The 12,491-nt window shown below is 41.3% G+C and overlaps 1 protein-coding gene across 2 annotated transcripts; it reads left to right on the top strand.

The window, feature by feature from the left end:
- The first annotated feature begins 2,764 nt into the window (after window positions 1-2,764).
- Window positions 2,765-12,430, top strand: sftpbb (surfactant protein Bb). 2 transcript variants are annotated; one of them, XM_036979817.2, is made up of 11 exons: window positions 2,765-3,027; window positions 5,114-5,175; window positions 5,629-5,703; window positions 6,049-6,174; window positions 6,328-6,462; window positions 6,618-6,698; window positions 6,791-6,974; window positions 7,199-7,341; window positions 7,567-7,647; window positions 8,913-9,023; window positions 11,823-12,430. In XM_036979817.2, exons 1-11 carry the CDS (start codon window positions 2,976-2,978, stop codon window positions 11,856-11,858), a joined length of 1,086 nt encoding a protein of 361 aa, XP_036835712.1. In that variant the 5' UTR covers window positions 2,765-2,975; the 3' UTR covers window positions 11,859-12,430. The 2 variants fall into 2 exon arrangements, with proteins under 2 accessions (XP_036835712.1, XP_090093703.1); XM_090237577.1 differs by lacking the exon at window positions 8,913-9,023.
- Window positions 12,431-12,491: the final 61 nt, after the last annotated feature.

Genomic DNA, 12,491 nt, shown 5'->3' with positions numbered 1-12,491 from the left:
TTGGGCAAGTTCTCCCACTTAAAAAGATGAGAGAGGCCTGTAATTTTCATCATAGGTACACTTCAACTATGACAGACAAAATGAGAAAAAATCCAGAAAATCACATTGTAGGATTTTTTATGAATTTATTTGCAAATTATGGTGGAAAATAAGTATTTGGTCACCTACAAACAAGCAAGATTTCTGGCTCTCACAGACCTGTAACTTCTTCTTTAAGAGGCTCCTCTGTCCTCCACTCGTTACCTGTATTAATGGTACCTGTTTGAACTTATCAATATAAAAGACACCCGTCCACAACCTCAAACAGTCACACTCCAAACTCCACTATGGCCAAGACCAAAGGAGATCAGAAACAAAATTGTAGACCTACACCAGGCTGGGAAGACTGAATCTGCAGTAGGTAAGCAGCTTGATTTGAAGAAATCAACTGTGGGAGCAATTATTAGAAAATGGAAGACATACAAGACCACTGATAATCTCCCTCGATCTGGGGCTCCACGCAAGATCTCACCCCGTGGGGTCAAAATGATCACAAGAACGGTGAGCAAAAATCCCAGAACCACACGGGGGGACCTAGTGAATGACCTGCAGAGAGCTGGGACCAAAGTAACAAAGCCTACCATCAGTAACACAATATGCCCCCAGGGACTCATATCCTGCAGTACCGGACATGTCCCCCTGCTTAAGGCAGTACGTGTCCAGGCCCGTCTGAAGTTTGCTAGAGACCATTTGGATGATCCAGAAGAAGATTGGGAGAATGTCATATGGTCAGATGAAACCAAAATATAACTTTTTGGTAAAAACTCAACTCGTCGTGTTTGGAGGACAAAGAATGCTGAGTTGCATCCAAAGAACACCATACCTACTGTGAAGCATGGGGGTGGAAACAACATGCTTTGGGGCTGTTTTTCTGCAAAGGGACCAGGACGACTAATCCGTGTAAAGGAAAGAATGAATGGTGCCATGTATGGTGAGATTTTGAGTGAAAACCTCCTTCCATCAGCAAGGGCATTGAAGATGAAACGTGGCTGGGTCTTTCAGCATGACAATGATCCCAAAACACACCGCCGGGCAACGAAGGAGTGGCTTCGTAAGAAGCATTTCAAGGTCCTGGAGTGGCCTAGCCAGTCTCCAGATCTCAACCCCATAGAAAATCTTTGGAGGGAGTTGAAAGTCTGTGTTGCCTAGCAACAGCCCCAAAACATCACTGCTCTAGAGGAGATCTGCATGGAGGAATGGGCCAAAATACCAGCAACAGTGTGTGAAAACCTTGTGAAGACTTACAGAAAACGTTTTACCTCTGTCATTGCCAACAAAGGGTATATAACAAAGTATTGAGAAACTTTTGTTATTGACCAAATACTTATTTTCCACCATAATTTGCAAATAAAGTCATTAAAAATCCTACAATGTGATTTTCTGGGATTTTTTTTCTCATTTTGTCTGTCATAGTTGAAGTGAACCTATGATGAAAATTACAGGCCTCTCTTATCTTTTTAAGTGGGAGAACTTGCACAATTGGTGGCTGACTAAATACTTTTTTTGCCCCACAGTATAGCTAACAAAACTGTATATCTGAGTTAACCTTGTATCTTTAATGACCTTTTATTTTAAGTTGTTCACTGTCTCTGCACACTCACAGGGCCCTACTCACTCACACACACACTCACTCCATAATATGCTCACTTACACATAATATCCACATACATTTATACTGACTCTACACACATGCACACCCACTCACATACAAGCTACTGCTACTCTGTTTAGCATATATCCTGTTGCCTAGTCAACTTATCTACCTCCAGTATTCCTGTACATTGTAAATATGGTATTGTAACTGACCCTGTACAGTATGCTTATTTGCTTCCTTATTGTGTTCCTCATATTTCTTCTTCTTTTTTGGGTGTTTTTCTAGTATTACATTGTTATTGATTATTGCATTGTTGGGTTTTGAGTTTGCAGAAAGAAATTTCACTGTGCTTGTGCATGTGACATAAAAACTTGAAACTATAGCTTCCAAAATATTTTTTACAACGGTGAGGGGAGTGCCAAGATGGAGGAAAGGTGGCTTCAACACAGCGCCCCCTATTAGTATTTTAGTGTATATATAAATTATTGGTTGTACCCCATGAGAACCCAAAATATAGGCCAATAGAAACTCTCGTTTGCGTTGCAAAACGTTCTCCGTTTGGAGTAAATAGTTTTGAAACGTTTTTCAACCGAATAAGGTAGTGGATACACTCCTGGTAAGGAACATTTGACACAGCAAGCCATAACATGTGACTCTTGTTTTTCGACTCTGCCTAAACCATAAAGAATGATAGAGGACTCTTCTTTGTATCGTTCATATTATGGCGTCCGTAAGTACACGGGCAGTGCAATTGAGGCCATTTCCATTTTGAAGTAGTCAAATTTATTCTTCTACTACTTCTATGAGTTGGTAAACAAACTAAACCGGTGAATACTGCCACCTGGAATTAGTTGTTGGAACAGGTATAATGCCAAGATTGGCGATTTACTGCCACCTGAAGTTATGGAATGTTAACTCACAAGTATAATTAATTGGCTATGGATGGAATTATGTGATCCTTCCTTAACCCATAGGGCAGGTTTTCCCAAACTCGGTTTTGCACTACACAGCTGATTCAAATAGTCAGTTAATCATACATCTTTGATCATTTGAATCGGCTGTGTAGTGTCAGAGCAAAAAGCAAAACGTACACCAAGTTTGGGAAACGCTGTAATAGGAAGTCCCACCCAGTTGACAATTTCAAAATTATGAAAGTCCTCAATGGCGCTGCCTATGCTAACATAGGCTTTGGGGCACTAAGAGTCCTCTATCTAACTCTATGGTCTAAACGCATTATTCCGTCTCTAATCTGTGCTTCCGTATTCATAGCCATCGGAAAGATCATACTACGGTCACTTTTATAAAGGACCGACTGGAAAATCATTCTCTGTCCTCCCTTACAATGGCGTTTTTACAATTGATTGTCTTGATCTTCATGGCATCTTTTTGTATTGGTAAGTAGCTACTTGACTAGCTTATATATTATTCTATGTTTACAGTCTTTTTGGCAAACCCTTGTCTAACGAGTCGCTGTCACTATATATGAACAATTACAAAATTAGACCTGGGATTCTGCACAAATTCATCAGTTAAAACTGCGCTATGAAGCAGTCGTGCTTTTTTCATTAATTAGTAATGCCAGATCATGGAAGATATTTAGCTTCATTCCCACTAGGCACATACTGGTGCAATCAACTCAACAAAATTACGTTGAACCAACGTTGATAGACGTCTATGCCCAGTGGGTTTTTCTTTGCGAAACGTAGATTACATTAGGCCTGTTCAATATTTGGGACATGACACGGTCTGGTTCTTGCCAGATTAGTATACCAGTCTGTTTATGCAACTCGCATTTTTGTAGACCGAGATATAGATAAATATGAAAAGGGTATTCTGGTGTCACACCTTTCCTCCCCCATCTTTCAGTTCCCGTTTACTGTGCAAATATAGAATACCATATTCTCTGCAACTATTGCAGAAATACGTTAGGCCGTTTTAAATTTGGGACATGATGCGGTCTGGTTCTTAACAGAATGGAATACATTTCTTGAGCTGAAATAAAAAATCACAAAAAGCTTATTCCTCTAAAATGTTGTGCACATAATTGTTTACATCCCTGTTAGTGAGCATTTATCCTTTGCCAAGATAATCCATCCACCTGACAGGTGAGGCATATCAAGAAGCTGATTAAACAGCCTGATCATTGATTTAAAAAAATACACACAAAACACAGGTACACCTTGTGCTGGGAACAATAAAAGGACAAAGTGCAGTTTTGTCACACAACACAATGCCACAGATGTTTTGAGGGAATGCTGGGGAGGGGGGGTGTATTTACGTCTGTAATAAAGCCCTTTTGTTGGGAAAAACTCATTCTGATTGGCTGGGCCTGGCTGCCAAGTGGGTGGGACTATGCCCTCCAAGGTCCACCCATAGCTGCACCCCTGCCCAGTCATGTGAAATCGATAGATTAGGGCCTAATGAATTTATTTAAATTGACTGATTTACTTACTCTTTGAAATGGTTTCACACAGTTGTGTTTATATTTTTGTTCAGTATATAAAGCTCCACTCCACACTTAATTCTTAATGTCTACTGCTTGCAAAATCATCTTTTTTCATATAAATTTAATGTTTATTTGCATGACAATAATTGTCCTGACTTTTAAGAATACCTGAATCGCTTTGCTTTTCTGATTGGCAAGTTTCACCATTCAATTATTTTAGATCTACAGGAGTGCATGTTTCACCATTCAATTATTTTAGATCTATAGGAGTGCATGTTTCACCATTCAATTATTTTAGATCTACAGGAGTGCATGTTTCACCATTCAATTATTTTAGATCTATAGGAGTGCATGTTTCACCATTCAATTATTTTAGATCTACAGGAGTGCATGTTTCACCATTCAATTATTTTAGATCTATAGGAGTGCATGTTTCACCATTCAATTATTTTAGATCTACAGGAGTGCATGTTTCACCATTGCACGGACCGTGGCGATACGTTGGCACAATTATTACAATATGGCAAATCTTAGTCAATTGCATTCTATCCATGCTTGCTTTTGCAAGCTACCCGAGACATGGAGATAGGTGGGAGGGCATACAGGATGTTGACAATTTATTAATGCGCAATTTGCTTAAATATGTAATGGAAACATTTCAACCACAACATTTTTATTCGACACTAGGTTTCTGCAGATTTTATTATTTTTATATGTGTGACGTCATTACGTCCATCTGTTTAAAAAAATAAAAATACAATATGTAAATGGAACGCACCCAAGCAGGCAATTGTCGCATTTATTTTCTATGCAAACCTTCTAATTGGCGAAAGAAAGAAAAAATCTCTGGACAAGTTCATGGAAACATAGCTGTTGGCAAGAGAGCACAAACAAGACTGGCACCCAGGCTAGTGCCTTGTTCCAATATCTGAATAGAAATGATGTCTCGTACTAAAGTCTGCATCTGACCTAGTTAACAACTTTTATTTATACTAACAAACTAAACTGTGGTTTATTCTGTGGGATCTTCACAGGTGAGACCATGGTCATCGGTGAGCCTACCAGGCCCAAGTTGGGCATCACACAGCTGTCCTCAGTAAGATATAAATGGCTGTATGTGTGAAAACAACAGATCTAACATGTCTCTTCCAGGACCAGGTTTGATGGAAACTACACCGGTTAACTCAAGTAGTCCCCTGTTAACAGTTAACAATTGTACAACTTGTATACAACTTGTATTCTCTATTCTAAGGAATATAGCCCAGTACTTGGTTCATAAAGCATTCATCACATCTATAGAAAACTCCATATCTTGGCCACATATTTCTAGTAACACCAAGCCTGTTTCACCAAGCCTGTACTTTCACACACTACAAACAAGTTATTTTTCAACTTCAGAAAGACAGTTGTTGCGGTGCGCATTTTTTCATCAGAGATTCCATACCTGAACTGTAGAGCATGTGGTTGTTAGGTTAGAGATGTAGGGGGTTATGACTGAAAATGTTAATTGATAGTTACTCGCTGACCTCTGACCTTCCCCATCTACCAGACAACTGACATCTGCTCAGACTGCAGCCAGATCATTGAGCTATTCACAGACATGATCTCCAACACTGACACCCAGGTGAGTACCCATTCTGCTGAAGTATGTCTTCTCTCATTTTATAGTTGTAGCCAGAGTTGCAGATAACACCCTGACCAGAAAGTGGTACTTCAAGTAAATATGAAAAAAGCCTTCTGTCCCCCCCCCCCCCATCTTTCAGTTCCCGTTTACTGTTCCCATCTCCCCCCCATCTTTCAGTTCCCGTTTATTATGCAAATATAGACAGTCAACAGTTGAACTCTGCGCTTGAAACAAAGTCTACTAGAAGGATGTCAAATTGACATGTCATTGTGCATCTCACCCCATAACAAAGTGAGCCACCAATAGTGTACTGTAACTGTATATGTACCTATGTTAATTGTTTAGGAGCTGATCCACAACACCCTGGATGCCCTGTGTCTGCGCCTCCCCATAGTTGAGGCTCAAAGCCACTGTATGTCCCAGGTGCATATGTACCTGCCCCAAGCCCTCCAGTACCTCACTGGCATACTGGTGAGTGCCTGAGAACTGCAAATATGCAGAGAAAGGAAAGTCTGGTTTACAACGTTACCATCCAAAAATGTTCCTACATTGTATCATGGGCAATAATGTTGTTATTCTATAACATAAGGACTTATCAATTCTCTTTCTCCTTCATATCTGTAGAAGCCAGGTGAGACGTGTATGGTCCTGGGCCTGTGTGCTGTCCGCTCAGAGAGAAAAGCGCCTGAACCGCTTCCTCCCACTTTCAATGACATCGATCTTTCGAATGCTGTACTTGACTCAGGCACCAGCCCAGAGGTGAGTGTGAGCGCTGAACTTTTGTACAGTCTAGGAACGGAAGTCTCTTCCCTACCCTTCTTTGTTTGTTTGTCAATGTGTTTTTCTAGTTCTGCATGGTTTGTCATTTTTCTGTCTGCACTGAATGCTCTCTCACCAGCTGATCTCCTCTCCAGGTGCAGATCAGCCCACAGTGTACCTTCTGTGTTTATCTTATGAAGAAACTGGAGAGCATGTTGCCTACAGAGAAGACTGAGGTAACTCTCTCAATAAGTCTATATATTTCTCACAAGTGTCCACACTCACTAACACGCAGACACATTTTGTTGGACACCCTTGACCCTTACAGGATGCCATAGTGAAGCTAATGGGTGAGGTGTGTGGCCTCCTGCCTGCAAGCTACAAAGACCAGTGTGACGACTTCATCAACAAGTATGGAAAGGAGATTGTTGACTTCCTGCTGTCGTCAGCCGCCCCTCACTCCATCTGTGCCCTGCTGCACCTGTGTCTGTTCCAGGAGACCCCCAGCATGGGTGAGTGGGGTGATTTGGTCAGACCAGAGCTCTCGTTTCAATCATAAGGTCAAATGTGTGTGGTCTCATACTGATATGACTATGTGGGCTACACATTTCCTTTCTACTCTCTCCTCTTCTACCCTCATCGTTCATGCTCTCCTTGATCTGTAGATTATCTCTGTCTCCCTTGGCACTGCTCTTCCACATTGTAGCCCTCTGTAACCCTGACCCCCCCTCTCCAGAGATGCCCCTCCCCTCTGACTGTGATTCCTGCCGTACGCTGGCGGTTCTGAGCCGGCTCCACCTGGGTCTCAACGCCACTGAACCTCAGACCTCCTCTTTCCTCCAGTCTGTCTGCCTGCAGCACCCCAATGCCATCCCCAAGGTCTGCCCAGCCCCTATGCCCTACATCCACCCCTTAACCCCTACATGTTTATTTAGAAGCCCCACAGAGCTTACGCCAGTTTCATCTGGCGTAGAAGGAGAATAGGCCTAAATATAGTGCTCTGTGCTGTAGTCGCCGTAAGATACAACAATAAGAAAAAGCTTTCAGTTGTGTTTTAAAGCATTGAAGTCAGTTTCATTGTGCCTGTCTTTGTGTTCTATCCAGTGTGAAATGTTCACCAAACTCTACGGTCCCAGACTACAGAAGGTTCTGGGAAGCCAAATGGATGCTCCGGATACATGTGAGGTAATTAAACCATTCCCATCCAGCCGTAGGAGCGGGTCCTCCTCTGACTCTACAGTGTCTATAATCCCCAGACCACTTCTTCTAATTACTAACCATGACCACTGTCCCATTGACAAGTGGTTTGATTGTGTGTAAGATGACTGAGTCTTGTCTTAGTTAGTATGGGCTCCAGAGTGGTGCAGCGGTCTAAGGCACTGCATCTCAGTGCTTGATGCTTCACTACAGACACCCTGGTTCGATTCCAGGCTGTATCACAACCGGCCGTGATTGGGAGTCCCATATGGCGGCGCACAATTGGCCCAGCGTTGTACGGGTTTGGCCGGTGTAGGCCGTCATTGTAAATAGGAATTTGATCTTAACTGACTTTCATAGTTAAATAAAATAAATGTAAAAACGTATATCACCTGACTATACAAAACTTTGTCCTGAGTGTACAAAACATTAGGAACACCTGCTCATTCCATGACAGACTGAACCAGGTGAATGGGATGATCCTTTATTGATATCACTTTAAGTCTACTTCAATCAGTCTAGATGAAGGGGAGGAGACAGGTTAAAGAGGGATTTTTAAGCCTTGATACATGGATTGTGTGCCATTCAAAAGGTGAAAAATATTTAAGTGCCTTTGAACAGGGTTATGTGTTTTTCACACAACAGTTTCCCATGTGTCAAGAATGTTCCACCACCCAGGCCTCCCCGGTGGCGCAGTGGTCTAGGGCAGAGACCAGGCTCTGTCACAGCCGGCCGCAACCGGGAGATCCATGGGGCGACGCACAATTGGCCTAGTGTCGTCCGAGTTAGGGAGCGTTTGGCCGGTGGGGATATCCTTGTCTCATCGCACACTAGTGACTCCTGTGGCGAGCTGGGCGCAGTGCACGCTAACCAGGTCGCCAGGTGCACGGTGTTTCCTCCGACACATTGGTGCGGCTGGCTTCCGGGTTGGATGCGCGCTGTTAAGAAGCAGTGCGGTTGGGTTGTGTTTCGGAGGACACATGCCTTTGAGACAAGATAGTAACTACTAACAATTGGATACCAATAAATTGGGGGTAAAATGTAAAACAAATAAGAAAAGAATGGTACACCATCCAAACAACTTGACATGACTGTGGAGTTGGAGTCAAACTGGGCCAGCATCCCTGTGGAGCGCTTTTGACACCTTGTAGAGCATGCCCTCAGCATATTGAGACTGTTCTGAGGGCAAAAGGGTGTGCAACTCAGTATTAATAATGTTTTATACACTCAGTGAATATCTCTTTGTCCTCCAGAGAGCTGATATGTGTGTTGCTGTGAAAGAGCAGCATCTTCTGGGGAAGAACCAGTGTACCTGGGGACCCAGTTACATCTGCAGGGACTTGAAAACTGCTCAGGGGTGTGGTGTAAGTAAACTAGATCTGCCATGGGCCCGGTTTCCTGATTGCGATAGAACGAGTGTTTTTAACGATGCATTTTTCCCACAACGATCGTAGATGTAACATGCGTTTCCCAAAACCATGCAGAGAGAGCGGACGCTAAGTGCGTCGTTGGAGCATGTGTCAATACTGGGAGTGCTTCTCTCGGATCAGGTTTCTCTTTTCAAATCTTTAACATTCAAATTATTTCACAATACTGACGGATCAGCTCCTAGGGAGATATTACCACCTACGGCTGTGAATATTGAGGTGGCTAATTATAATGCTTACCCAATCAAAATGCACTAAATAACCGATTTGGCACATTAGGCTTGCTAGGCTACACATCATGAAATATTGAGATGACTTAGACAGTAGCCTAGACAGTAGCAAAATAACTCAACTGATTGAACATGAAATGGAGGCTATTTCAATATGTTATACTGTACGTTGCTTGTTTGCATCAACTGCAAAGACATTGGCAACTTTGTATTTGTAGTCAACTTTATTCAACTTAGTTTTTTTTATTGTGCGGTCAGAGACGGATAAACCATGTGATTCCATGTTTAGCGAAGATCTTCTGTGTATAAAAGCATCTAACGACAAACTAACAACAACAGCTGGTACCCTTACAGCTCATTGAAATAATGCTTAATTCCTCCTGAAAAGTGATTAAATTAAAGCTATTTTATCATGGAATACTTGCATGCCTTGGTATGTCATAGAATAAAGCAAAGAAGCTGTGAAAAGAGATGAATTATTGCTTATTCTACAAAGATATTCAAAAATAGCCTGGACACATTTGTTGGTACACCATAGAAAATATAAATAATTGGATTTAGGGATATTTCAAACAAATTAGTTTCTTTAATTACACGTCTCCAATCTTGTAATCAGTCATTCAGCCTATTTAAATGGATAAAAGTAGTCACTGTGCTGTTTGGTATCATTGTGTGCACCACACTGAACATGGACCAGAGAAAGCAAAGGAGGAGATCAGAAAGGAAATAATAGACAAGCAAGGTAAAGGCTACAAGACCATCTCCAAGCAGCTTGATGTTCCTGTGACAACAGTTGCAAATATTATTAAGGTGTTTAAGGTCCATGGAACTGTAGCCAACCTCCCTGGGCGTGTCCTCAAGAGGAAAATGGACTCCAGATTGAACAGAAGGAGAGTGCGAATGGTAGAAAAAGAACCAAGGATAACTGCCAAAGAGATACAAGCTGAACTCCAAGGTGAAGGTACGTCAGTTTCTGATCACACCATCCGTTGCTTTTTGAGCGAAAGTGGGCTCCATGGAAGAAAACCCCAGGAGGACTCCACTTTTGAAAGAAAAACATAAAGCCAGACTGGAATTTGTAAAAATGCATATTGGCAAGCCACAATCCTTCTGGGAGAATGCCCTTTGCACAGATGAGTCAAAACTGAAGGCTTTTGGCAAGTCACATCAGCTCTTTGTTCACAGATGAAAAAATGAAGCTTTCAAAGAAAATAACACCATACTGACAATGAAACATGGAGGTTCACCCAACTACCTCATTCCAAATAATTTATTTTTGCTATTTTGCACCCCAGTATCTCTATTTGCACATCATCATCTGCACATCTATCACTCCAGTGTTAATGCTAATTTGTAATTATTTTGCCACAATGGGCTATTTATTGCTTTATACCTCCCTAATCTTACTACATTTGCACACACTGTATATAGATTTTTCTATTGTGTTATTGGCTGTATGTTTGTTTATCCCATGTGTAACTCTTGTGTTGTTGCTTTATCTTGGCCAGGTCACAGTTGTAAATGATAACTTGTTCTCAACTGGCCTACCTGGTGAAATAAAAAAGGCTTGGTTATGTTTTGGGGCTGCTTTGCTGCGCCTGGCACAGGGTGCCTTGAATCTGTGCAGGGCACAATGAAATCAAGACTATCAAGGCATTCTGGAGCTAAACGTACTGCCCAGTGTCAGAAAGCTCTGTCTCAGTCGCAGGTCATGGGTGCTCCAACAGGAAATGACCCTAAACACACAGCTAAAAGCACCCAAGAATGGGTAACAACAAAAGATTGGACTATTCTGAAGTGGCCTTTTATGAGTGCTGATCTGAATCCTATCGAACGTCTATGGAAAGAGCTGAAACTTGCAGTCTGGAGAAGGCACCTATCAAACCTGAAACAGCTGGAGCAGTTTGTTCAGGAAGAGTGGGCCAAACTACCTGTTAACAGGTGCAGTCCTCTCATTGCAGTGATTGCCTCAAGGTTGTGCAACAAAATGAAGTTATGGGTCCCATAATTTCTCTATGCCATTTGTTTTATTTACAATAAGTGGAATAAAAAAATCATAAGCAAAGTGATTTATATTAAATATGGAACAAACAATGGTGGATGCCAATTATTTTGGTCAGTTTCAAGTTATTACAGAGAAAATTGTGCATTTGTCTTTTGTGGAGGGATGCCAACAAATTTGAGCATGTCTGTAGCTGTTCTACGAGTGGTCTGAGGCAGGCTACGACTTCCTTAAATTTGATTAATTGCAACGTTAACAATGGTTTTGGGAAACAGCTTGGCGATTTAACTATGCTCATACAAAGGTTCTAACGAACTTAGCCTTAAGATGTTTTTGGGAAACTGGGCCATGGTCTTATCTAATACAACAACCTAAGCTATAAGTAAATTAAAATATAGGACATGTCTGCCCGTGGTGTGTTGTCTGAAAAACAACCCGACCCACACCAATGCTTTGCTGCCTTATTTCTGATCTGGTTTTATTTTCATTTTGATACAACTCCAGATGGTAGACTTCTGCCAGAAGGTGATGTGGAACTAGAGCTGAGAACCACTCCCAGAGTTCTCCCTCCATGGATGAAGCTGATGATTTAACTGCCAAATATATGTTTTAGTATTGCACTTGTTACTGATTGCACTATTGCCTTTGACTTTTCTTTGCCACAGTTTTAAATTAAATATTTTGTCAACTTCATTTTACAGGTCATCTGATATTGCACTGAGCAATGAGTAAAATTTCTGGATATTTAATTCCTTGATTTTCACTTCTGGTAGACTGTTGTAACACTGAGATGATTTGATGTCAGGTTTGATTTGCACTGGGTGGGCTGTTAGGAGTACAGTAAGTAATTTAGTCAAGCAATGTAAATAATTGACTTTAAATAATATTGGACCTATTTAAGCACATATCCACAAGTATAACAATTTACATTTGAAATGTGACTTTTCAGTTGTAGGTAATAGTATCTTCATATACAATCAGTCATAATCAGGAAGAACATAGTAAATGTAAGTGGCAAAGTGTCTTGAAGAAATTAGTGAACATGTACCTCCTGTTGAGAAACCCTTTCAATCAGTAATGTGAACATTAATTAAATGTATTCATTTAATGTACAATTGTTAGATTTCATTTTTGTGATCCAACTAAATGTACATGAGTATTTATCCTATAATG

This window comes from Oncorhynchus mykiss, chromosome 6 (genome assembly GCF_057628025.1).
Source record: "Oncorhynchus mykiss isolate SJ-2025 chromosome 6, ASM5762802v1, whole genome shotgun sequence".
Lineage (NCBI taxonomy): Eukaryota > Metazoa > Chordata > Actinopteri > Salmoniformes > Salmonidae > Oncorhynchus > Oncorhynchus mykiss.
The sequence above is the reverse complement of the archived record's forward strand: the minus strand, read 5'-3'. Positions and strand labels throughout refer to the sequence as shown.

Coding starts and splice junctions, on each gene's coding strand:
- sftpbb (XM_036979817.2), top strand. CDS start 2,976: ATGGCGTTTTTACAATTGATTGTCTTGATCTTCATGGCATCTTTTTGT. Junction 5,704..6,048: donor TCTCCAACACTGACACCCAG/GTGAGTACCCAT, acceptor TTAATTGTTTAG/GAGCTGATCCACAACACCCT. Junction 6,699..6,790: donor TGCCTACAGAGAAGACTGAG/GTAACTCTCTCA, acceptor TGACCCTTACAG/GATGCCATAGTGAAGCTAAT.